At 43.1% G+C, this 25,504-nt stretch overlaps 1 protein-coding gene across 5 annotated transcripts in view; it reads left to right on the forward strand.

Annotated features, from left to right (window-relative positions):
• The window catches only part of KIAA1549 (KIAA1549 ortholog), a 107,059-nt gene that overhangs the window by 50,976 nt on the left and 30,579 nt on the right, over positions 1–25,504 (forward strand). For all 5 annotated transcript variants that reach the window (XM_053407011.1, XM_053407007.1, XM_053407008.1 and 2 more), the window contains exons 2-10: positions 1,899–4,637; positions 5,556–5,644; positions 8,168–8,345; positions 9,553–9,683; positions 10,123–10,306; positions 11,972–12,031; positions 12,938–13,083; positions 18,319–18,496; positions 22,156–22,337. In XM_053407011.1, the coding sequence (XP_053262986.1) occupies positions 1,899–4,637; positions 5,556–5,644; positions 8,168–8,345; positions 9,553–9,683; positions 10,123–10,306; positions 11,972–12,031; positions 12,938–13,083; positions 18,319–18,496; positions 22,156–22,337 (3,887 nt within the window). The remainder of the gene's footprint in view (positions 1–1,898; positions 4,638–5,555; positions 5,645–8,167; positions 8,346–9,552; positions 9,684–10,122; positions 10,307–11,971; positions 12,032–12,937; positions 13,084–18,318; positions 18,497–22,155; positions 22,338–25,504) is intronic.

Genomic DNA, 25,504 nt, shown 5'->3' on the forward strand with positions numbered 1-25,504 from the left:
CCTGTGGATAACTAGGTTACTAGGATATAAGGGGAAATTCTATTTTAATTAGCCCAGTAGGTTGTTCAGAAGAGAGTTTTGCTGCTCTCTTGCATTCATATATTGTAGTTCAGTCAGCTGCATCCATTCTCTACTCAAGTCTTATCAGGGCTGAGTGATGGTCAGCAGTTTGAAATGACCAGGAGACAGGACTTGTTCCAAGAGATCGGAATCGGTGTGTGTGTGTGTGTGTGTGTGTGTGTGTGTGTGTTAAAGCTCCAAGTCAGGGCTAAAGGACAAACCAGGACACAGACCAAGCCAAAGGTCAGGACCGAATAACAACCAAAAGATACCAGAATAACACACAGCTTGGGAAGGTCTTGTTGCTTGGGTAAGCTTGAAAAAGGAAGCCCATGTGCTCTTGCCTGTCCAGGAGAGTCCAGTGATCAGCCTGGATAAATGGGGTCTTGGACTCTGTGTAGGCCAGGGGCTAGGGGACCTGTGGCCCTTCTGAAGCTATCGACGGGGTGAGCTCCTGTTGCTCGGTCAATGCTCCTGCCCACCTAGCAGTTCAAAAGCATGTCAAAGTGCAAGTAGATAAATAGGTACCGCTCCGGCGGGAAGGTAAACGGTATTTCTGTGCACTGCTCTGGTTCGCCAGAAGCGGCTTAGTCATGCTGGCCACATGACCCGGAAGCTGTTCGTCGGCTCCCTCGGCCAGTAAAGCGGGATGAGTGCCGCAACCCCAGAGTCGGCCACGACTGGACCTAATGGTCAGGGGTCCCTTTACCTTTACCTTTACCATCCCCAGCCAGCATGGCCTTTGGTCAGGGATAATGGGAGTTGTAGTCAAACAACATCTGAAGGGCCACAGGTTCCCTACCTCTGGCCTATGTAGATGCTGTAACCTGCAATTCAGTGGCTCACCAGTTCGGTACTTTGTTCTAGGGAACCCAAGATATAGTCAGACCACGAACCTAAAATGGGCGTGCATCAACTTCATTTATAGTCAGAATACCTAACCAAAAAAAGAATGTGTATCTTGAAAGTTTAGTCCAAACCGGAAGACTAGCTTTATCTCAGAGAATTGCCTGAAGGCACTCTTGCTTGGGGTGAGTCCAGGGGTGTGGAACCTGTGGCTCTTTAGCCACATCATGACCACTGCTCAGGAATGATAGGAGATGGAATCTGACAACAACTTGAGGGCTACCAAGTTCCCCATCCTTGATATATAAGGACCTACGCTGTTTTAAATAATTAGCAAGGTGATCAAATCAATAGTGTTTTTGAAATGAATGTTTGTGAGTACTGTTGGCTTATTCCTGCTGCCACACAAGGCTCCTGTGTTACCATATACAGCTAAATGCCAAAAAGCAAAAATGCCCCAAGTAAAAGCTACAATTTTGAAGTATGAAGTGCAGTTCTTTACAACAGTTGAGTATGTACTATGCAGTTGCTTTCTGTTTTCCTAGCTTTATGAGTTGCCTTTTCATAAATGTGAAGTGTTCTTGCATTCATGTCCTCCAGCACTTGGAATACTTTGGCCTTTGAATAAATGATTGTTGACTAGTGTTCACATCTGGACTGTGGCAAAGTCTACTAAGGAGATATAAAATCTTATGGCAATCTGATCTACTTGCTGCTAGGCTGAGTCTTCAGTAAAATATATGGGTAAGGCTAAAAAGGGAAAGCATTCGCAATACAGTTTACAGAAATAAAAAGTTTTAAAGCACTTTAAAAGACAACCCACGGATAAGTGTATTATGGTCAAACACTCCACCCATTCTTAATAAAAAAAATATGTCTCTGGGAATGTCCTCTGCACTGATTTTTGCATTTTGACATTTCAGTGTATTACAGTAATAGCAATTTTGCTTAACATGAATAACTTACCTTTGCCTTTCAATTTTTTTTAATAGATGACATATATTTGGAACAGCAGAATATTTCTTCTCTTTTGCCGAGTCAAAGCACCATGGGCAGTATGACTCACGAAGCCTTAACAAAAAGCACAACGGATCCCAAGGCAAATAGTGTGTTTCCTGAGGGGTTGTTGTCACCTGGTACCTCTCCTGAGGTGACCTCACCGGACCAAGAAGGAACAAGCAGAGTCTCAGCTGGACAAAATGTACCACTGTTGGATACTTCGGTAACAAGCAACGAAGCCGTCTTAAGTAATGATAGATTGATCAGCTCCTTTCCAAATGCACAACAAACCCCTTCATTGAAATCTTTTACAGAGGACTATCATTCAGGTTCCTTCCCAGTGAAAGCAACAAAAGAATCCTTGCAAACTTTGCTGTTAGCGCCTTCATTGCCTGCCATCTCCTCGCTGGACTACCTGGAAACACTGCAAGCAACATTGCAAAGGGCTGCCTCTGTCCCCCACGTTCCTCTGCCCTCTTCAAGGCCTTTTGACATGGCAGATGTAACTCTGACTCCGAGCAGAGACTTGCTGATGTCCTCTACGTACTTAAGTTCTGTTGCATCTGAGGCAGTGGATGCAACGGTTGGAAAAGGAGGAGAGAGTTTGCTGTTTTCTGCGCAATCCTCAGCATCTTGGCTTTCGGATACTACTCCGAAAGGGTCATCCTTATTCCTGAGACAACTCGGTGAGGCTGCCCAAATTATGCCAGACATTTTGACAAGTACTGACACTTACACAGAAGCTCGCTATAGTATTAATAGCAGTAGTGTTACAGGAACTCTAAGAAGCTCGTCTGTCCTGAACGTTTTGAATGAAATTCCTGTTTTGTTAACTAACACAGGGACTGATACGTTTTCAGCTCTGCTCCCTTTCATTTCTCCCCCTGCTTCCCCAGCTACACTTTTGACTGCCTCCAGTAGTTCTTTTAATGAGGAATTGTTTACACACGAGCTTTCCTTTCAATTATCCAGAAGTACAGCATCAGTTTTGCCTGACGGTTCAGAGAAACAAACTCAAGTTGAGTTCTTCAGTGACGTCGCAAGCCCAGTGCCTTCCACTAGACCATATGCTTCATGTTCTTACTGTGACTTCACCTCAGTTCTCTCAGAGCCAGTCTTTTCAGTGGCACCTTCAGAAAATGATGTGGGCTCAGGTGATTATGTTGAGACACCGTCATTCACGGCCTCTGAGGTAAACGGTGTTGCGCCACTTACATCCGTAGTTAGTGACTTTTATGACCTGCAAGAGCCTCCTCCTGAAGTCTTCGATACTACTTTCCCCTCAAGACCTGTTGTTTCATTCTCTTCAAGGTTTACAGAAATCTCCATGTCAAATGCTGTGGACATTAGCCTTAAAAACATAATATTTACATCAGTTTTCCCTTCCTATGGCCGGTCTTCTGAAATAACATCACTGGAGAGTGTTCCTGTCAGCTTTCCCTACTCTGTAACTGAAATGGTTATGTCTAGTGCAGTAGAACTATCCTCTCTCTTTGCCACGGTTCCCCTTGAATCTGCCTTCACCGAAAATGTGAACACACCATCCATGACAATCAGGAACTCAAGTCTGGAAATATCCGAATTAATGCCATCAGAATCTACCGTTTTCCTTAGCAAAACACTCGTGGGTTTTCCCACAGAAGAGCCTGTTGTAAATAGATCAGACATTCCATCCAGCCTTCCATCAACACCTTTTCCCTCTGAGCCAAATGGCTTCTCACATTGGTCATCTGCTAGGGCCACATCATTCTTGATAATGCCAAGTGATTTGACAACATCTTTACCTCATGTTTCGCCGACATTCCTTCCGTCATCTGTGTTTCTCAACAGTTCTTCTAGCTGGGGTTCAGCTGAGCTCCCAGCTGTTGACATCACAAGCATAGAGGCACCCCAGACTTCTTCATGGCAAACTTCATTTTTTAATTTGAACTCATCTTCCGTTTCAGTCACACATAGTTCTACAACTGTGCCATCATCAAGTCTCTATACAAGCTCTAGGTTACTGGAACCAACATCAATCTTAGTGATGGAATCTGAATTTTATTTTACCTCACCTTCCACACAAGCTACCTCTCAGTTTGAGTCATCACCCATAGCTATTGATGCAACCGTCCCTACACTGGTGCTTCCCACCTCTGTCCCAGAGCCTGTTTTCACCAGCAATATATTGGAGGATGAAACGCATGTGACCTCGTGGTTCACCTCACTGCAGGCAACCCCCATCTTGACATCCTCATCCCTTTTATCTACTATTACCACAACTACTGTTGAGGATGCTGGTGCTACTGCTAACCTCGCCTCGGTTTCCTCATTTACTGAGGGAACTGAGACCACAATGTTTTTTAGATCTACCCCTTATATGCCACCCTTGGCTACGGATGCGAGCAGTGTTACCGCTTCTGCTACTGAATCAGTGGCCATGGTGTCTTCATCTGCACCTACAGTGGCGCCTCCATCTGTGATGACCCCTGTTGAATCTGGACCTCCAACAAGAACTACTAGTGTAACTGAGTTTACCAGCATGACAATCTCTACTGCCACCACCTTTAGCAGCACAATAGGCCTTTTGACAACTACCAGCAGTACACCAAGGTCATCTACAGCACCTACCAATTCTGCACTGGTCACGACTCCAGAAGTTACAGTGGCAACCATTCCAGCTACCATTCCAGCAACCAGACAGCCCTACGTTTGTGACATCACGGTCCCTGATAAATATATAGTGAAAGCCGGTAAGACTTCCCACCCCACCCAGATCTGTTGTTGTTCTTGTGTTATTAAAAGTTGTTCCTTAAAATCCACAAATTCATGCCATTTTGCTCAAGGAACGTGAACTACTGGTATCCTTCCAGGTTGCGAATGTCATATACTGTTTATTTTGCACAGCAGTACTAATATTATTCATTTAAAATATTTCATACGCTGCCTTTCAGTTCAATTCTTTACTGAATACTAATGTTTTCTGTCTCAGGCCAGGAGTGGTGCAAATAGGTAGACTGTAGTAGCCTTCCAGATGTTGCTGGACTATACAGTGGTACCTTGGGTTAAGAACTTAATTCGTTCCAGAGGTCCGTTCTTAACCTGAAACGGTTCTTAACCTGAGGCGCGCTTTCGCTAATGGGGCCTCCTGCTGCCACTGCACCGCTGATGTGCGATTTCTGGGGCAAAGTTCTTAACCTGGAACAACCAGTTCCTGGTTAGCGGAGTTTGTAACCCAAAGCGTCTGTAACCTGAGGTACCACTGTAACTCCCATCATCCTTAACCACTGCATCCAAGAATCTTGGGAACTTTGTTCAGGGTGCTGAGAGTTGTTAGGAGACTGCCTAATCCCCTCACAGAGCTGCAATTCCCAGAGTGGTTTAAAAATCAATCCCTCTTTCCAGGGAACAATGGGAATTGAAGCTCTATGAGGTGAAACTTTTTAAAAAAACCAACACAGGTCTTATTTATGCTTATTTATGCTTCTTATTTATGCAGGATTGATGGGCTGCTATGTTTCAAAATACCTATTAGCGTTTCTGACTGAAAATGAAATATGGATAAGGGTGGAAATTCCAGCTCCCTGTAGTTCTCTGCAATCACTTTTTTTAGATCTGTATGCGCATGGTTTAAACAAATAATATATATATTCATTGATTCAAATTTCTAGTTCTAGCTCGGAAACCTATAGTAGAAAACATCAGCGAATCCATCAAAGAAATCCTGAGAGCTGAATTTAGGAGGCTTGTTGAACTGGAGGTAAGCAATATCAAACACACAGTGTGCTGCGTGGCTGCTATTAATAATTTGTTTAATTATTCAGATAATTTGTTTCATTATACAGCATCACAGGAATACTTGAGAGATATGGGTGTAACTGGATATATCGTCCACTTAACTGGTATCTTGTTCCTCAGTGATAGCGCTGTTGCATTTTTCTGCGGTGCCAGTGTAATGCTGTGGCTGTGATGCATTGATATAATAATTGGCATGCACCGTCCTCATTTGCCAGTCCAGGAAGTCCCAGGACAAGGCCTTCAATCCATTTGTCTCACTGGGTCATGATATTATGAATATGCTGCTTTTTAAAGTATGAACAATTTCCCATTCATTTACAATGCAAACTGTGGTTTAAAATTGTTCTTCTTTGGAAAATGATCCACAGAACCTTCCAAACTTGGGTTCATCTCCTGGCAATCCCTTATAATGCTAAAAAGAGAGGACCTATTTCTGTGCACTTATTCCTGTTTCTGTTGCGATTGGACGACGCCATTGCTGGCTCGCCATCCTGGGAGGGCAGCTTTATTTCCGAACTGCAACGTTAATGTCTGGGGTGTTCTCACCTCCCTCAAGAAAAAAGACCCATGGCTTGTGATGGAATACTGCCAAGGTTGCTATCTTGAAATTGACTGCTGTGCAGCTTAATAACCTACACTAATGAATTGTTGTCAGAGATCTTGGAAATGCATTCCCTAGTGTGAAACTTGCTCCCTGCTAACAGATTTGACTTTACTGTAAGGCTCTGCACATAAACAGGTTTATGAACAGGGAAACCACAGGTAAATAATGTGCGTTCCAGGTTTTGCTTTCCTTACATCTTGCATTTACTGCTCACAGATGTTTCATTTTTATGATGTGTTGCGCAGGGGGTAGTTCTCTTAAATGCAGCACCGTGGCAAAGTACACTTTAGAAAACTGAGGTGTGTGGTTGTAATTTAACATTCATGGCTCAACAATATGAGAGATGATGATGATGATGTAAAGTGATAACGCTTTCATTTTAACATCTTCTGGCAGCGAAAGGGGGTTCACACCTTTTAGCCCTGCAAAGGTCTTAATTATGACTATGACTAAGCTTGGATTGAGTTTGCACAAAGAGAGATGTCAACAACAACAACAATAATAATAAGGGTAAGGTAAAGGTAAAGGTACCCCTGCCCGTACGGGCCAGTCTTGACAGACTCTGGGGTTGTGCGCCCATCTCACTCAAGAGGCCGGGGGCCAGCGCTGTCCGGAGACACTTCCGGGTCACGTGGCCAGCGTGACAAAGCTGCATCTGGCAAGCCAGCGCAGCACACGGAACGCCGTTTACCTTCCCGCTGGTAAGCGGTCCCTATTTATCTACTTGCACCCGGGGGTGCTTTCGAACTGCTAGGTTGGCAGGCGCTGGGACCGAGCAGCGGGAGCGCACCCCGCCGTGGGGATTCGAACCGCCGACCTTTCGATCGGCAAGCCCTAGGCGCTGAGGCTTTTACCCACAGCGCCACCCGCGTCCCCTAATAATAAGGGTAGCTTCCAACAAAACATTAAAATACATTAATCCATTAAACATTAAAACCTTCCCTAAACAGGGCTGCCTTCAGATGTCTTCTAAAAGTCTGATAGTTGTTGTTCTCTTTGACATCTGGTGGGAGGGTGTTCCATAGGGCGGGTGCCACTACCGTGAAGGCCCTCTGCCTGGTTCCCTGTAACTTTGCTTCTCGCAGTGAGGGAACCGCCAGAAGGCCCTCGGCACTGGACCTCAGTGTCCTGGCAGAACGATGGGGGTGGAGACGCTCCTTCAGGTATACTGGACCGAGATTATTCCTTTGCAAGTTGTCGGTTGTCACCTATTCTTAGACATGCTTTGCCGTAGCACCACCCCAGGAAATGCTATAGTCATGTTAGTTGGGTGGATTTCATGTAGTTGTGTGTTTAGGAACGTAATGGGCTGCCTTATACTGAATCAGACCATTGGTCCACACTCAGTATTGTCTCTGCTGATGGGCCGCCCCTCTTTCCAGGTTTTTAGATCAGAGTCTTTTCCAACCCCATCTGCATATACCAGAAATTGAACCCGAGACCTTTTGCATGTAAAGCCTGTGCTCTATCATTCATTTTTTTTTGGGGGGGGGTAGATTGTGATAGAACTGTGGGGACTGGGTTAGATGCTGCCAAGGAGGGGGTAGAAATTAAAGAAAGGCAATTACAAGGAGGCTTCAGCCCTTGAATCTGTAACTGATTCCATTCCTTTATCACAGTGCCAAAATACTATGGCCCCATTGCACTCAGGTTCTGTTGAAATCAATATGAAAATTAGTTCTGACTTCAGTCCCATTTATTGCAGCAGGATTTAAGTGCAACTGACTTGGTTTTGATTCAGCCCTGTACCCCTCCTGTGTAACCTCGTCATTGCTGAACAGCACAACCACCCCTATACAATCTTTCTGTTTTGTAGTGCAATAAATAATGCTCCTTCTGGGATTTTTGGAATTCTCATTTCCCCCTCTTTCTTTTTAATAGGTTTATAGATTTTCTCCCAAATTCTCGTTTCTGGTGACCTCAGGTCCTTTTGTTTACACGGCAATTGCTGTCATCAATGCTCTTGTGGACAGCAGCCTTCTACGCGGGCAGGTACCTCTCATCTCATCGCTACAACCTTCTTTCCCTGTTCCAGACCGCAAGTTTCACGTGCAGACTGGTAAGCTGAGCTGTATCACCCTTGTGTTTTTGCGCTGCGCACAAGAAAAGAATCACTTGGCATTATTGATCCGAGATCTGTTGTGGGACAAACATGGGCTCTTTCCCTGAGTTATATGGTTTGGTGTGTGTGTTATATCTCTCTCATGCTACTAGAGGCCAGTGTTCCTGCTCACTTCGCTCACCAATCCCTCCTACCCATCAGCTCCACCCCTTAGCCAATACCCTCCCTTGATATCTGGCCAGTCCCACCCCTTAGACCAGGCTTCCTCAGCCTCGGCCCTCCAGATGTTTTGAGACTACAATTCCCATCATCCCTGACCACTGGTCCTGCTAGCTAGGGATCATGGGAGTTGTAGGCCAAAAACATCTGGAGGGCCGAGGTTGAGGAAGTCTGCCTTAGACATTCTCCTTTTCACCTTCACAGCACGTTTCTGAAGCTGCTATTTTTCAGTCCCCCTTTGCATCCTTACCCCCATTTCCATGCCCATTCCTCTCCTCCCTCCTTCCATCCCATAATCCTCACTCATTTCTCCAAATGCCCTCTCTTGCCCCTCCCCAGCACAGCAAAGATCCCATTATCCTCATCAAGTTCCACCTGCCTGCCTGCCTTTGGCTTTTCACAGTGTTCTCAGAGTGGTGAACCAGATGGGAATCCTGATCTGTGAGCAGCGCTCTCCCCGTTTGTGATTCCCAGGCAGCATGCTGCCTCCAGCGCTGAACACAGTACATTGCCATCGTGGCTTGTAGCCACTGGTCGCCTTATCCTCCATGAATTTGTCTAATCCTCTTTTAAAGCCTTCCGAGTTGGTGGCCACCCGTTCCTCTTGTGGTAGCAAATTCTATAGTTTAAATATGCACTGTGTGGAGAAGTACTTTGAGCACTTGATGGTGTAAAGACAGGGTTTAGTGTTGATAAATAAGAGCAGAAGGATAAACAATGGCCAAAAGCAAAGGGAAGTGTACAAACACAGCGCCAAAGTATTCCATCATTCAGGTACTGTATAGCATAATAAATAATCAAGAAAATATATGGTACTGATGGGAATCAGGCAGGTTCATTGAACTTGGCATGAGTTTTTTTGTGGGTAGGAACAGGATTTGTGTCTGTGACTGTTTGGGATTGGGGGGGGGGGGCATTGGAGTATCCTGTAATTCTCGAGCTAACATTACATCCAGTAACACAAATATTTGTTTTCTACTCCTAGTGCTTCAGTTTGTGCCTCAAAGTGTTGACGTTAGGTTCTGTAACTTCAGCCAGCACATTGAAAAAGGGCTGACAATTGCATTTGGGGAGGTGAGAAAACATCACCAGGGTATTTCCAACTTCAGTGTTCAGGTAAGATGACGACAGTGATGTTGGTTCTTATTATTGCAGTTATTCCCAGCAGATGAATGGTTGTTCTAAGGCCATTCATGACGGAACCGAGACTTGAGTTGGTGCCTTTCTGATTTCACACATCAGGTTTTTAGCCATTGCACTAAACTAGCATACAGAATATTTAGACAAAGTAGATACTTTATAAATTTGCCTAGACAGTAAGAAAAGAAAATTCTGAATACCGCTTTTGGAACAATCACTATGCTAGAATCCAGAAGTATATCAAGCAGCTATAGGTATGATGTGTCAGAGTAACCCTGTCTCAGCCAGACAGAAAATTCCATTAACTTTTGTTTAACTTATGTCCTTTGTGACTATTGTATTTTTAGAATGGTGGATCAGAGAAAGAGGAGCAGGGCTAATGTTTTTTTGCTTTGCTCTTACCCGGTCTTTTCAGATACTGAATATAACCCTGGGTAAATCTAGAGCAGTGTTTCGGCAGGGCCCTGTGCAAATTGTGTTTGCCATCCAAGAGAAACACAGATTCTTGAACGGGTCCGAAGTCAGTGAGCTGCTAAGGAACCTCTCTGTGGTGGAGTTCAGTTTCTACATGGGCTTCCCTGTGCAACAGATTGCAGAACGTGAGTATTCACATAAAACAGCAAAATCTTGTTTTCCTGTTGACCCTTATTGCTTATTTCTTTAACATGTTTATTATGATTATGATTAGTATTATGATTATGATTATGATTATTATTATGATTATTATTATTATTATCATCATCCCATCTTTTTGCTAAAAAGTCTTCAACATTAAAATGGTTTTTTCTTTAAAAAATTACAGTCCCTTCCTCTCCAGCGTCATGGTTCCCATAAGGACCATGTCCAATAAGGAGGCATTATCTTCTAGTCAGTCCCTTCCCCTTACCTTACAGGATTAAACTGATGAAAATTCTGATTGCACAATTCTGATATGGCAGAATTGTGCAAGATCTTTAATAGTTAAACTGGGGCTGCTTAGTGTGTGTGTGCGTGTGCTGATCTTTCTAGTAAATTAAGCATCAGAAATATTGGGGGAGAAAAGAGGTGACAAGGGGCTTCCTGCTGGAGGAGTCTCTTGAGGATTGGAAAAAAAACAGCAATAAGAGGCTCCTTTCCTTTGCTGTATTACCAACAAGATTTTGAGGTGTTTTCAGCTGAAGCTGAAGGTCACTTGAAGGAGGCTTGGTGAGAGGAATTGTCTTAATTTGCAGAAAGCCTGGCACACACGTACGCCCCCCCCCACTCTGACCTCCACTCAGCGCACTAAGCAATGCACATGACTTGTGTAAATCTGCTCATGTGAGAAGTAAATGGAAGTAGGAAGGACACTCCTTGAAAAGTCACCACACATGTCACATCTACTAAAAAACAACAACGCACTAAGGAGCTTCCAGTGCCAGTTGTGACTGCAGATGTATAAAAGGTTATTTTTTCCTTACCAGATTTTTTCTCAGTAAGGGGAAATCAGGGTTGAACTAATTAAAAGTGTGAGCTGGTATTTTGTTTGACTTCGAACTTTGTGTGGATGTTAAGCAAAAAAAAGTCTGGAAATGAGTAGCCCTGAGCCCACAGTAAACTGCCGCTTGGAAATGCTCGGGGATTCAGCCTTCTGGGTGCTATTAAACTCTTTAAAAAAACAGCAGGAGAAAAAGCAGCCGTGGGGCTTCCACAATCGGGTCTAGTTTGCCTGTAAATTCACCGAGACTCCACAGTCTTAAAGTGTGCTGGGGCCCTGCTCTGGGGAATAGAACAGTGAGGTTTCATTTCGGAAGGAAAGGAATAAAGAGTAAATTATTCCACTGTAGAAATTTACGGTTAGAAGCAGAAGCAGTTCTCGTTTTATGCAAAGAAAAACATAAGATTTGTTGTTGCTGCTGCTTTTCTATTGCCTTGAGATACCTTATTCCCGAAGGTGGTGCTCTAGGGTTGCCACTGTGTATATCCAAGCAGGAGGCTTCACCACTTTGCAAATAAAATAACAAGCTTTCTCATTTTGTGCTTTAGCTTCCTTCCCCTCCTCCCATTATGCAAGCATATAATAGCTCTGTGGGAATTTAATTAATTTAGTTTAATGGTCAGAATGTAGAGCTGGCAGTGATTATTATCTTGGCCAATTGACTTTCCCCAGGACCTTGGCCAATTTATTTGACTGTCTCAGTATGAATTATAAAATAGCCCCTTGATTCCAGTCTGTTAGATTTCTGGGTCTTTTTAATACATGTTTCCTCACCCATTCCCCTTGTTTCCCCCCTCTTCCCCTCCAGCTGTTTATTACCCTCAGTTGAACACAACTCACTTGATGAAATCTTCCTGGGTAAGAACAGGTAAGTACAACTGTAAGACGAAATAGCTTCAACTGATAACCTCTGTTTGGCATCCATCTGTCTCGGGAGACAATGGAGGCGCATGCCATCTGGGGGTGAAGTCAAACTGTTGGAAGGTCTTAGCCAGATAAGATAAAGAACCCATCATTAAAGTTCCTTTAAATTTTAAAAATGGTGGCTGCGGTTTTGCATGGCAAGGAGCAGATTAACCCACATCCTCACAAAGCGCCCTCAAAAGGGGCCCCCCAAAGGCCTCGCCCCATGGGGAACTTAACCAGAGTGAGCAGAGTCAGCGCAGGTGGTTCCTGTGGCCCTGGGGGTGACCAGGAAGGGCATCTGAGAAACAGCCATTGATGAGAACTGAAGCCGTTGATGTGAAGAACTCCAGTCTAAGGCAGAAAGGTTTGGGCTGCTTAGAGACACTGACAGCGCAGAGATCTGCTGGGGGGTGGGGGTGGGGTCTTCTCCCTCTACTAGTCTTCTGAGGAGACCCTAGTTTCCAAGATACAAGAATATGAATTGCTATTCTTCTCTTTGTATATTTAGTTTGCCTGTAACTGTTTCTTTGGTTGCTGTGTCAGAGGCCAGGTTATTTTCGAAGGAACACGAAGACAGAGGGTAGATGCCAAGGACTAGGTTATTCTTTTGAAGTGAGAAAAAAAGATCAAGTGTGACTAAAGAAGAAGAACTTTTGATAACCAGATTACAGATTATATGTAAATGATACACATCACAGAACATCAGTTAGCAATGATGCTCTAAGGCTTCCCAACACCCCAAGGATATCAGATCCTTGCTTCACCATGGTATTCCGTTAGCTAGAAATTGCCTATGATGTGAAGCTTGATGTTCACTGCCATTATTCCTGTATATTTATTTTCTCTCTGAATGTTTATTTCAATGTAGTTGTCCTTGGTGTCGTCAACCAGAAAATTCAAGAGGAAGTTTTCCAGGCTGAGATGGAGCGGAAGTTAGCCCAGTTGTTAAGTGAGGCCTTGGGCAGAGGGCGGATATGGAAAAGGGCGACTTTTGCTGGGAACAACGTTGTGCAGGTATTAAAGTTAATTGAAATGGAAGCCTAACATGGGGGAGAAGCATAAATCATACAGGAGTTGTTGATCTGAACACCACAAACAACCCTTGGAATTACATTTTATTGGCGCTTCTATCTTTTAATTCGTTGAGGCTTAAAGCGGAGTTTCGTTCCTCACTTTGGCTTGCATAAGCAGAATTTTAATTAATTGGACTGAGTGGGGGTTTTGCTTACTCCCTTTCTTTCACTCTTGCTTTAAATAGATGACATTTTTGCCACTTTTCTTCTCCTTCCTCTCCTGTGCTCCATCAGTCTCCAACTCCTCCTCATTCTCCAAACATAGAAAATATCAGGGGTTGTTTTCTTCCTAACACATGGCAAGCTGAAGCCAGAAAACATTGCCCTGTTAATGTTTCCTTGAATGGTGAAACAGATGGTCACGAATTGGTATGTAACTTAACAGAATACTTCAGAGAGATGCCAGATTCTTCAGAAGTTTAAACTTCTTTCCCCTCCTCCTCCCTTTTTGCTATATTCTGTGTAATTTGGCTGCGAGTTATTTCACCTCATATATTAGTGGGGAATGTAAGAAGGCATTGCTTTCTGTTCTGCCCTCTGTTCTGTTCACATGGAGCCCTGTTTCTGTTCTGCTGCATTTCATCTTCTGCCAATAGCAACATTATCTCAATTGCCTGCTGCGGTGAAATCAAGTAACTTGCATAGCTAGTTACAGAAATTGTGTGAATGATGATGTCATTGTGTTACTACTCCCTTCCAGTCATTTCAAAGGAAACACAAAACAGATAGTGGGCCAGGGGAAACATAATCAATTTCATATTGTTTGCGGATGGAAAGCTGCAATAACGGCAAATGCTGCTTATATTCATTGGATTGATTTCCATTCCTGACATTGGTCAGATAAGCAAACATTGGCAGTTTCTGCTCCCCTTTCCATTTTGGTTGACATTCTCCAGCATCCTTAGATATAAGTAGGACTAGCAAATTGGTGACCTTTTATTGAATGGATGATGAAACAGAGGCACAGAGTTGTTCTGCTCAGGGCTGCAAAAAGTTCCTAGATCTCGGCTTCAGGTTATTAGGACCTGTGTTAAAATCAAATAAATAAGATTTCCCACCCAACCTCCACTAACTTGCTAGGCGTGCAGGCTACACTCTGGGCCTGTTACCTTCAGCCACATTTTCTAGCTGTTACGGGCAACTCCCCGTTTGCACGGGGGTTACATTCCAGGTCACGCGTGTGTCAGTGGTTGCACATAATCCCGTTCCTCTCCCTGTTCCTCCTCCGCCCCCTTCTGGGGTTGAAAGTGGCGCACATGTGGGAGAGGCCATACATCAATAGGACGTGTGCAAAATGGTCGCCGTCTGTATTTTATTTTTTTTGCTCCAGGCTATTTCCCCCCCCTCCTTACACAGCAGTGGCATCAGTGTGCACAGTGCCTTACAGTGTTAAATCGACATCAGTAAACCTTTTCCTAAGGAATTTATAATCCAAAACAGACAATGGGTAGTGGAGGGAGAGAGATGGGACAGGTAGGGATAAGTTTGTGCACAGGGGCAGTTAACGCTCTTAAAGCTTTTGTCACATGCTCCTCTACACAGGAGCAATATCTGAATACAAACCACATTTCAAACATGGGGAAGTTTTTGCTTGGAGGAAGAGCAGCAGAGATAGGCAATTAAAATTCCTATCTGTGAATGCATGTCCATTAGGGTGACCAGTAGTGGACTCTTTAGACTGCAGCTTTGGGCCCCAAATCATTCTTCATATGCCTAACCCTTTTTTGTAAGAGGCTAGAATTCTTAAATTATTGCTTTTGAAAGGTGTTTCCACGCTGATGAGACTGGTGAGTTTTAAATCTATTCTGACTTTTAACCATTATTAATTTCTTGGTGTCTTTATTGGCTTGCTGTTCACAGTTTTGTTTTGAGATTTGGTGATATGATCCCTCAAGTGCTGAAGTTATATTAGAAATTTGTGTGAGTCACCCTGAGCATTTTATGGAAAGGTGGCAATAAATAAATGGCTGCTGTTCTAATCCCAGTTTTGAGATTTATCATTCTGCTGCTGTGTTATGTGCTATATATTAATTGAGTAATGTGTTCTGGTTTGGCTGTGATGCTAAACCATAGTTTAGTGTTACAGAACATGATGTAAGCGGACCATAAAACTGCTAGCTCATTTGCAAAGCTAAGCAGGATCTGGTATGGTTTCAAATTGGAGGGGAGACTGTATGTTGAGATTCCTGCATTACAGGGGTTTGGACTAGATGACCCTTGGGGTCCCTTCCAACTCTACAATTCTGTGTTTCTAAACCTGTTCATGCCTTATGCTTGAGTGCTCACCCACACTGCCTCCAGAACAACTGTGAGGAAGAAACTGGAAGCATCCGTTTCTAGGTTGAAACAAACCACAGGTTGTCATTGCACCTAAACCAGGAACTGCTTGTACTTTAAATTATAGTTTACTGAAACCAGGGTCAGAAAACACCATTTTATCTTTGCTTGTTTCAATAAAACATAGTTTAAACTTACCAGTTTGGCTCTGTTCAGATATAACAACAATTAGTTTAGCCTGTTTTGGTCATGTAGTGGGGTATAGATATGAAAATTAATAAATTGGAGGGTGAATCTGTTCTATACCCTATGCTAGCAACCTGGAGGGAATGTACTACTACTAGTAAAATGACAAGAGAATCTTTTATATCTATATACCTGTCTGAAGCACTCAAATATATTTTTCATGGCAATATTCATAGACCTAAATGTGCAGTGATGATAACCAGAAACGACAGAGCTGTCACAAACTATATATAATAGTACCCTAGCTATCTTCACTTAAATGTACAAATGTACTTTCCTTCATCCTCAATTACATTTTAGGGTTTGAGCTTCAGTTGGTATGGGGAAGAGAGTTTGGCACGGTGGAGAGGAAATCAGATAATAAATAGCTACCCCAAATGTATTTCCGAAGAAGCATAATTTCTAGAATTTAGAATCCTATTGCTTTTTATTGTTAGAGCCTGTTACACAAAGTTTGTGGAGCTGATATTTACAGCAAAGCCCAGAAGCACTGCTATAACTAAAGGTTTGTCAGTGATCCCACTGTAAATTTGACATTTCGAGAAATGTTACCAGTGCCGTAAATAACATTGCTAACTGAAAATAATTTCATAGACAACATGCTTTCTTCTTGTGCTTAGATCTTGATAGCAGAATAGCTAGCTTTGTTGAAAAGGCATATCAAAAATAATTTTCTACTGAAATTAACATAGAACTGTCCTTGTGCTATGTAATGCCACACAGGTTCATACAGCTTTGAACCATTGATAACACTTTGCTCAGTTTCCTCCCTCCCCCCCCCCCCCCATTTATGAGATTACATGATGTGTCTGGTGAAATGGTCTCTGGCCCATGCAAGTTTATGGCACAATAAATTTGTCATTCTATAAGGTGCCTTTGGAATCTTCAGTGCTTTTGCAGTAATTGTTATATCTCATTCATAACCAGTCCACTAAAACTTATACCATAATGCATTTGTTAATATTATACAGTGGTACCTCAGGTTACATATGCTTCAGGTTACATACGCTTCAGGTTACAGACTCCGCTAACCCAGAAATAGTGCTTCAGGTTAAGAACTTTGCTTCAGGATGAGAATAGAAATCGTGCTCCGGCGGCGTGGCATCTGCAGGAGGCCCCATTAGCTAAAGTGGTGCTTCAGGTTAAGAACAGTTTCAGGTTAAGTACGGACCTCCGGAACAAATTAAGTACTTAACCTGAGGTACCACTGTATCCAGTTGTGATTTTTACTTAGTGGGAAGGGTTTTCCCAGCACAAAAGTACAAATAGTGGCACCCAAATTTTGCTGCTTATCCCCTGTCCCCCATTGCAACCCTGTGTTATAATTCATTCTGTTTCAGAGGGTACCTCATACTAAGAAACAGGGTTTTTTTGGGGGTGGCAGGGGACTTAAATAAATGGGGAGGGAGTCAGAGAGAAGTTGTGTCCCAACTTGTTCAAGTGGAAACACATACCACAAAGGCACCGTTGGATACAGCCTCTAGACTTTGTTGTTTTTCCCATACAGCAACATCTTTTGTCAGGTTTTTGATACAGAATTTTCCTCTTGTCTTGTCTGCTTTTGAACAAAACCCACCCATTTAATGTCTTTTTTAGATTTAATTTTACAAAAGCAGAAGCAATGGAAAGTCTTATCTGCAATTTTATTATGGGCATTTCTTAAGAAATATATTGAAAGTTGATGTCGTTGCACACACAGGCTTTGGATTAATCATGACCGTAACTCTGCATCAAAGTTGTGTCTTATAACGCAGCCAGGTATAGAGCTTTAAAATGAGTAAATCTTGATATATAATTTAAGCTATATATGCCATTTTATGATAAATACAGGACATTTCCAAGGCCCGTTGGCATCTGAGGCGAATGTTGTGATCCGAAGAAACTGGTAGGCAGCTTCCAGAAAAGGCAAACAAAGATTGAAATGGCCAGAGGCAGACAATATGGTCTGGCTGGCAAGATGAACTATAACACTCAAGGCAATTTACAGTTTAGAATTTGTCTTTGCAACTGGAAATACAGTGGTACCTCTAGTTGCAGACACGATCTGTGCCATTTGCACCCCGAAAATTCCACAACTAGAGCGGCGCTTCTGTGCAAACGCAGAGCGTGATAGAGCACTTCTGTGCATGCGCGAAGCACACAGAACACTTCTGCACACACACATGCGGCAAAACTCGGAAGTATACACTTCGGGGTTTGACACGTTCACAAGCCAAAAAGATGCAACATGAATCTAACGCAACATGAGATATGACTGTACCAAAATACAAAAGCAGTGAGTTGGGGAGAATAAGCAGATCAGGTACCGATACTTTCTTAACTCTTATATCAGTACTCTGTGTAGTAATGTCAGTCATGTGATGTTTGGAAGAAGAAGAGTTTGGATTTGATATCCCGCTTTATCACTACCTGAAGGAGTCTCAAAGCGGCTAACATCCTCCTTTCCCTTCCTCCCCCACAACAAACACTCTGTGAGGTGAGTGGGGCTGAGAGACTTCAGAGAAGTGTGACTAGCCCAAGGTCACCCAGCAGCTGCATGTGGAGGAGCAGGGAATCGAACCTGGGTCCCCAGATTATGAGTCTACCGCTCTTAACCACTACACCACACTGGCTCTCTGTGCATGTTGATGTGTGTGTTGATGTGCCATTTCAGATCGTGAACGTGTCACGCATAGAGGAAGCCGACAGCCCAGTTATGCTGGTGTATTTTGTGGAGGACCAAGATGGAGAAAGGCTTGGTGCTGTGAAGACATCTGACCTGATTAACAGAGTCGATATTCAGAGGGCTGCCATCATTCTAGGATACCGCATTCAAGGCCCAGTGGCCCAGCGTGAGTCTTCCTAAGAAACACAGTGATAAGTGATCCGTTCAGCATTTTTCAAAGAAGCTGGGGTCGACACATGCAACCATTTGTCACCCCTTGTCACCATGCCAGGGGTGAGAGGAGCCTGAGACTCTCCGTGGTCCGTTCTTGCCCCACTATACTAAGTGCGATATCTGAACGAATATCTTCATTCGCCTGGTATGCTACTTAATTTGGGTTTGCTTATGGAGACTGGAAAGGATGCGAGTGACACTGTGGTCTAAACCACTGAGCCTCTTGGGCTTGCTGATCAGAAGGTTGGCGGTTCAAATTGCTGTGCTGGGGTGAGCTTCCATTGCTCCATCCTAGCTCCTGCCAACCTAGCAGTTCAAAAGCACGCCAAAATGTGCAAGTAGATAAATAGGTACCGCTCCGGCGTTTCTGTGCTCTGCTCTGGTTTTGGTGTCCTGTTGCGCCAGAAGTGGCTTAGTCATGCTGGCCACATGACCTGGAAAAACTGTCTGCGGACAAACACCGGCTCTCTCAGCCTGTAAAGCGAGATGAGCACTGCAACCCCCAGAGTCATCTGAGACTGGACTTAACTGTCAGGGCTCCTTTACCTTTTATGGAGACTGGAATTAAGGTAACATAAAGCAGAGTATCTCATTGGTTGTATGTAAAATCTGCCATCACATCAAAAAAGAGGGAACTGCTTTAGGGGGACGCAGGAATAAGATACTAATGCCCCTTGAAGAAATTATAGCAGACATTACTTCAGGCAAAATTAGCTGGGGGAACATATATTACAACTTATTTCCCTTGATTTTCAAGCATTAGTCATAGGGCTGAAGCTTTTCTACATATCAGTCAATCTAGCTTACATATATCAGCTGTGCGTCATGATTAATTAGTGATTCCAGTTAATATCAGAAAGAGGAGAGTGTATACAACATTGTGAAGCTGAGCTGTCCTCACATTAAAAATAGCTTTAAACAGCAGGGATATGTAAACTACATTGGAGGATTCAGTACCCCTAAGGCTCACAAGGCTTAATTATGTGTGGGTTTGGTTATGTAACATCTTCACAGAAAATGCATTTCCCTTTTTTGGTTTGCTTATTTATTTATTTCCTTATGCGTCCTGCTTTTCTTTCAAGAAAGTTCCATTGGGAACTGTGCTTTTTCCTGCAGGGCAAGCAGCATTGGGAGAAGGTTTATTTTTTATTTTATTTACTGATTGCAGTTGTATTCTGCCCTTCCTCCAGGGACCTCCATGGTGGAATACGTGGTTTTCCCTCTCTCATCTTATCACAGCAACCCTGTAGATTAAGCTAAGAAATAGTGAGAGGCCCGTTATCATTAGTGAGCTTCATAGCTGAAGTTGAAGCCCTGCGAGGGAAGCCCCACATAAGAGCACATCTCAGCAATCCATTCTTCAAGTAACCCAATGCACAAACTACTGTGGCAAGGCTTTCCTTGTCCAAGAATGGCCATAGCTTTCAAAGCAGCCACAGTTGGTAAAAAGCACTTCTAGCCATTGAGTTGTAGGCCTTATTCCTAGATATAGGAGCCACTTACCCACAGCCTCAGAATTCAGCCTCAGATTATTGGCCCCCATCACTCCTTCCAGAGGAGTTGGGATATTAGAGAGGCAATATTATATTTGTTTCTCTGACAAGTAATGCCTGCACAAATTATAAGGATTTGTGGATATTTACAAGGGGCTTTATTTCCTTTCACAGGCAGTAGAATATTTTTTTTGTTTGAATGAAAATAGATTACAGTTTAAATATGTATAAATAAAACAATTTTATTATATAAAACTGTGAAGGATTTGTCTTGCTCTGCATCCTATATTTGTAAGAGTAGCTATAGGGAAGACGACTAAGCCTTTAAGCTTGTTATTAAGCTGTTTATTAATATATTTTGATACCTTATTCAGAGTTCTAGAAGAGGTAGCGGTTGCATTGACTTACAGAAGAAGCTTAATTTAATTTTATTGTATTCTTGTAATCATATTATTTGCTATTCAAATAAATATCCCTTTCAGTAAATTCTTAAAGATGATAAGAGCTTAAATAATCAAGAAAGCATGTCAACATGCAGCCCAGAAGACATTTTCTCTAGACTAGCTGCATTGAGATCCTCCAGCAGCAGCCATTGACGCCTGTGAAAATTCTCAACGCCCTAAAGGCATGGGCCTCTCCAGTCATATACACACACCACATTGAACAACATCTGTCCATTTGGCCATCCAATCACATTGCTAAAACTCTTCTCTCTCCTCTGCTGCTGGTGTTTCCCTTCCCTCCTTGTCTTTTTCAATGTAGCACTCAGCCATCTCTGACCTGTTAATAGCTGTGTGCCTGTTGTTTTCTCTTGCCCCATTACTTGTGAGTAGAGAAGCAACATTTGTCAGATGTCTTGCAACAGTTCAGAAGTTCAGGATTCAAAGCAAGGAATGGCAGTCCTAGAAACCTATCACTGTAGCCTTTTCTCAAGTAATCTGCACACATTGACTGGTGTCACACTGGATAGCTTCAGTCTCTGTGCATCAGCCCTCCCTATTTCTCGATCTCCATGTGATTTGCTCAAGGTGAACGTGAGCTCTATACATGTAAATGCATAAGATCTGTAATCAAGATCATACCTGATTTTCAATTCAATTGCTTCTAGGACTACTGAGTGAGTGATACAGAGTGTACATCTGTCCCAGATTCAGAGCCAGTAGGTGGGGAGCAGACTCTAAGCTTTCTTTCATTTTTTAAAATGTCTAGCTCCTTTAAAATGAAAGTTACGAAGCAAAATGTGCAAGCACACATTTGTGTGATATGAGCTTGCCTTTCAGTGATTTTAGCCAGTAAGTAAAGTGAGTGCTATGGTTGATGACTGCTAGAGAGAAATTTAGACATGAATGGGGAGACAGAAAAATAGCTTCAAAATAAGCCAGGAAGCCCCCTCTGCATTATCAAGAGAAGGAACTTCCTGGGTCATTTTGAAGCTGTCTAGGGGTTAGTCTTGGTGCATGTGTTTCTCTCAATTCAAGACAACGGAAGAGGTCTGCCTGGTTCATTCTGAAGCTTTTTGCTTTTTTCATTTTACATGGCAGAAATGTGATTTGTTTCCCAGTTAAAATAAGTGAGAAAGCCAGTATTTTAAAGTAGCTGTCACATGGCAATAGCATGCCCACCCAAAAGCAAAACACAGCAGCAAAGACATGCTCTGTCTCACTCAAGTATAAAGGTAAAGGGTAAAGGGATCCCTGACCATTATGTCCAGTCGTGGCCGACCCTGGGGTTGCGGCGCTCATCTCACTTTATTGGCCGAGGGAGCCGGCGTACAGCTTCCAGGTCATGTGGCCAGCATGACTAAGCCGCTTCTGGCGAACCAGAGCAGCGCGCGGAAACGCCGTTTACCTTCCCGCCTATTTATCTACTTGCACTTTGAGGTGCTTTCGAACTGCTAGGTTGGCAGGTATAATTGCATGCAAAAAAATGTCCTTTTCCTGAGTATGTAAAGTCTTTTCTCTCCCCACCAAACATTTAGTGACCACATGAGGATTATGTGGGAAGAACACCCATGTCTCCATTACTTAAAAAAAAAATATCAACATACATTAGAAGTTATGAGATCTTATGATCACACACCACTAGGATATTCTAATGCTTTCCCCCGTTTCTTTTGCAGCTGTGGACAGAGTCAAAGAGTCACCTCCAGAGTCACAGAACAACCTCTGGATTATTGTTGGTGTTGCAGTCCCAGTAGCTGTGGTGTTGCTGATCATCATCATTTTATACTGGAAGCTCTGCCGCTCTGACAAGCTGGAATTTCAGCCGGACACCATGAGCAACATTCAGCAAAGACAGAAGGTAATGGCGCCAGACATGGGTGAGAATGTCCTGGGGAAACTAGAGTTGGGCAACAGATTGGAGGGGAAACTCCTCTCATGTATTACCTCAGGAAAAACTCTTCTTTGGGGAATTGAAGGATGCTCCCCATGACCAGGGAACCCCGTCAACATCATTTTGAAACTTTATATCACTAAAATATTGAAATATATTTCCCCATATGATACTTTTGAGAGAGCGAGAGAACAACTGTTGTTCGACTTAGTTGTCATGGTTGATAAATAAGATAAGTAGCGACTTTATAGACTATATATCTCTTGTCAGCCTCCATGTCTGAGAGGAAAAACTGGATTAGGGTGATACCTTTTTATTGAGTATGTGTTTGTTAGTGTGTGAGTTACTGAGACCAGAAGGTACTTCTGAGGAAATATTTCTGACACAGCTGTTTAGACTGTTGGGCGAATTGGAAAAAATATGTGTACAAAACAGATATACACCTGGCCTACGGGTTATGTTTTAATGTCTCCATGTATGTTTATTCTATTTTCCAACCATTTAAGAACAGGCGAAAATATCAACAAGGTGGTCAGCATGGCGTATACGTGGCAGGGGGTGGGTCCTGGCATTTTACACTATCCGTACTTCATGTGTCCATGTCCCCCACTTTTTCAAATTATTTCTATCCATTGTGATAGAATTCTCTTGGTCTCCAAAGTAGGTAAAAATGGGTTTTGGCTTCGCGCCCTTAAATGCATTCTAACAAATAAGAACTGCAGAGATGTTTTAGCCGAAGGTCGGTGAGACTGTGAGCTACACCTCTTCCAGCAAAACAACAACAATAAGGTTCCAGACAGGAATGAAACTAAAAAGTCTCACCCCACAGCCTATTAGTGAAATTATTATTTCTTTTATCTTGACTGATAGAAAGCTTAAAAGGAAGAAAAAGAATACAGACACATAACAAACTCAGTACAGTGGTACCTCTGGTTAAGTACTTAATTCGTTCTGGAGGTCCGTTCTTAACCTGAAACTGTTCTTAACCTGAAGCACCACTTTAGCTAATGGGGCCTCCTGCTGCTGCTGTGCCGCTGCAGGATTTCTGTTCTCATCCTGAAGCAAAGTTCTTAACCGGAAGCACTATTTCTGGGTTAGCGGAGTCTGTAACCTGAAGCGTATGTAACCTGAGGTATATGTAACCTGAGGTACCACTGTACTACTAATGTGTATTAAGAAGGTTGCCAGAAGCAAGAAAATTTGTCATAATTGCTGAATGGGGTTGTGAGTTTCTGCTCTTAGTCTTTCTCCTAGTATTGATTGATTGATTGATTGATTGATTGCATTGATTGGATAACCTGCCTTTCTCGCCAAGGCACTCAAGATGGCATACATGGTTCTCCCCCTCCTTACTTAATCCCTATAACAACCATGTGAGGTTAGGCTGAGAACCAGTGAGTCGCCCAAGATCACCCAGTGAGCTTCATGGCCAAGTGAGGATTCGAACCATGGTCGCCCAGGTCCTAGACTAACACTCTAACCACCACACCACAACTCGCAACACTGTGGTTGGAGACGTTAACTGCATACAGCAGTGGCAGAACTGCATGGTATAGCGGCACAGTCCCATACCTACCACACGAGTTCTGGGCCACAATTATGTGAATCTGATTGCAACGTACAGCAGTACGGCAGAAGCTACAGCTATTTAGGCTGTGTTAGGCAAACATTCTGGGCAGTTCCCCACCCTGGTTGCGGAGAATAGATCCAAGCACTGACCACAGTACTCATGACTGTCAGGTCTTTGTGTGAGTGGCAGTCATAACATCACAGTCTTCTTGTGCCCAGAGACTGGTAGGCTGCAGGAGTCCTGCGCTATGTGCCGTACTCTCTGCTGGCCTTAATTAATGATGTGAAAGATGAGAGAGGTAGAAAGTGTTTACTGTTGTGAAGTCACCAGAACAAATGAACGACAGCCCGCACTTCTCTCTTCGTTGTTGAGTCTGAATGGTGGAATCAAGGTCAGTCACAGTTATAACCTTAGACGAACTTCTGAACCAGTGACTTCTGTGTTCTCTGTTTTCCTTTGTCTGTGTTGATAATTCAAGGCAGAATTCTGCCTGGGAGAGGCAGGTGTACGGTTTGAGTTCAAAATCCTATCAGGTATTGAAACCACTTGCAGTGCTTTGGATAAGGGCTTTAAAAATAAATAAAAAGAAGTAGCTCCTTCAAATGCAAACTACAGAATTCACCTAGGAATCTTTGAGTTGAATACATGTGTTACATGCATTAAGACCATAGTGCCAGTCCTGTAAACAAGTGGAAAGGGGACATCCTGATCAATTTGAAGGTGTTTGTAATACCTGCAAATTATAGCATAAATGAAATCGCACAAATAGATAAATTTCCCTCTTCATATATACCTGTCTGAAGCAGGGACTTGCACATCTTTTCCAGGAGATTTGTGTGTTGGAATCATAGAACTGCAATGCAGGAACCTCAACTCAAGCATCCATGACCGATAGCCATCCAATTTCTGCTTTAAACCTCCAAGGAAGGGAGTCCACAATCTCCTGAGGGAGACCATTCCACTGTTGACCAGCTCTTACTGTCAGAAAGTTCTTCCTGATTTTAGTCAGAATCTCCTTTCTTGTAACTTGAAGCCATTGGTTTGAGTCCTACCCTCCTAAGCAGGAGAAAACAAGCTGGCTCCATCTTCCTTGTGAGATAATTGAAGATGGCTATCATATCTCCTCTCAGTCTCCTCTTTTCCAGGCTACACATGCCCAGCTCCTTCAACCGTTCCTCATAAGGCTTAGATTTAGGAAGGAGAGCCCACTCTTCCTGTATTATCATCAGTGTCCAAAGCCACTTCCAGTCAGATCCCCAAAGTACTCTGTCAACTCAGGCTTCAAGAAAATTGGTTCCTCCTGGAACAATATACTATTTTAGGCTTAGGTTCACCAACTGCTAACGGCTTTTCATGCTTCAGAGATCTTTCGCATTTACAAATGGACCAGAAACAGTTGAATCAGCTTGGTTCATTTTTCACTCTTTTTGCTGTGGAATGCTATATACTTTTTTCTCCTTTCCTTCAGTTCATCTGTAAAATTCTTCATTTGGATATTAGCATAAACTTGTGGCTTTTTCTATAAGTGTAGACTCTGTGATCTGTAGAACGTGAGTATTAAACA

Source organism: Podarcis raffonei, chromosome 10 (assembly GCF_027172205.1).
Source record: "Podarcis raffonei isolate rPodRaf1 chromosome 10, rPodRaf1.pri, whole genome shotgun sequence".
Taxonomy (NCBI): Eukaryota; Metazoa; Chordata; class Lepidosauria; order Squamata; family Lacertidae; genus Podarcis; species Podarcis raffonei.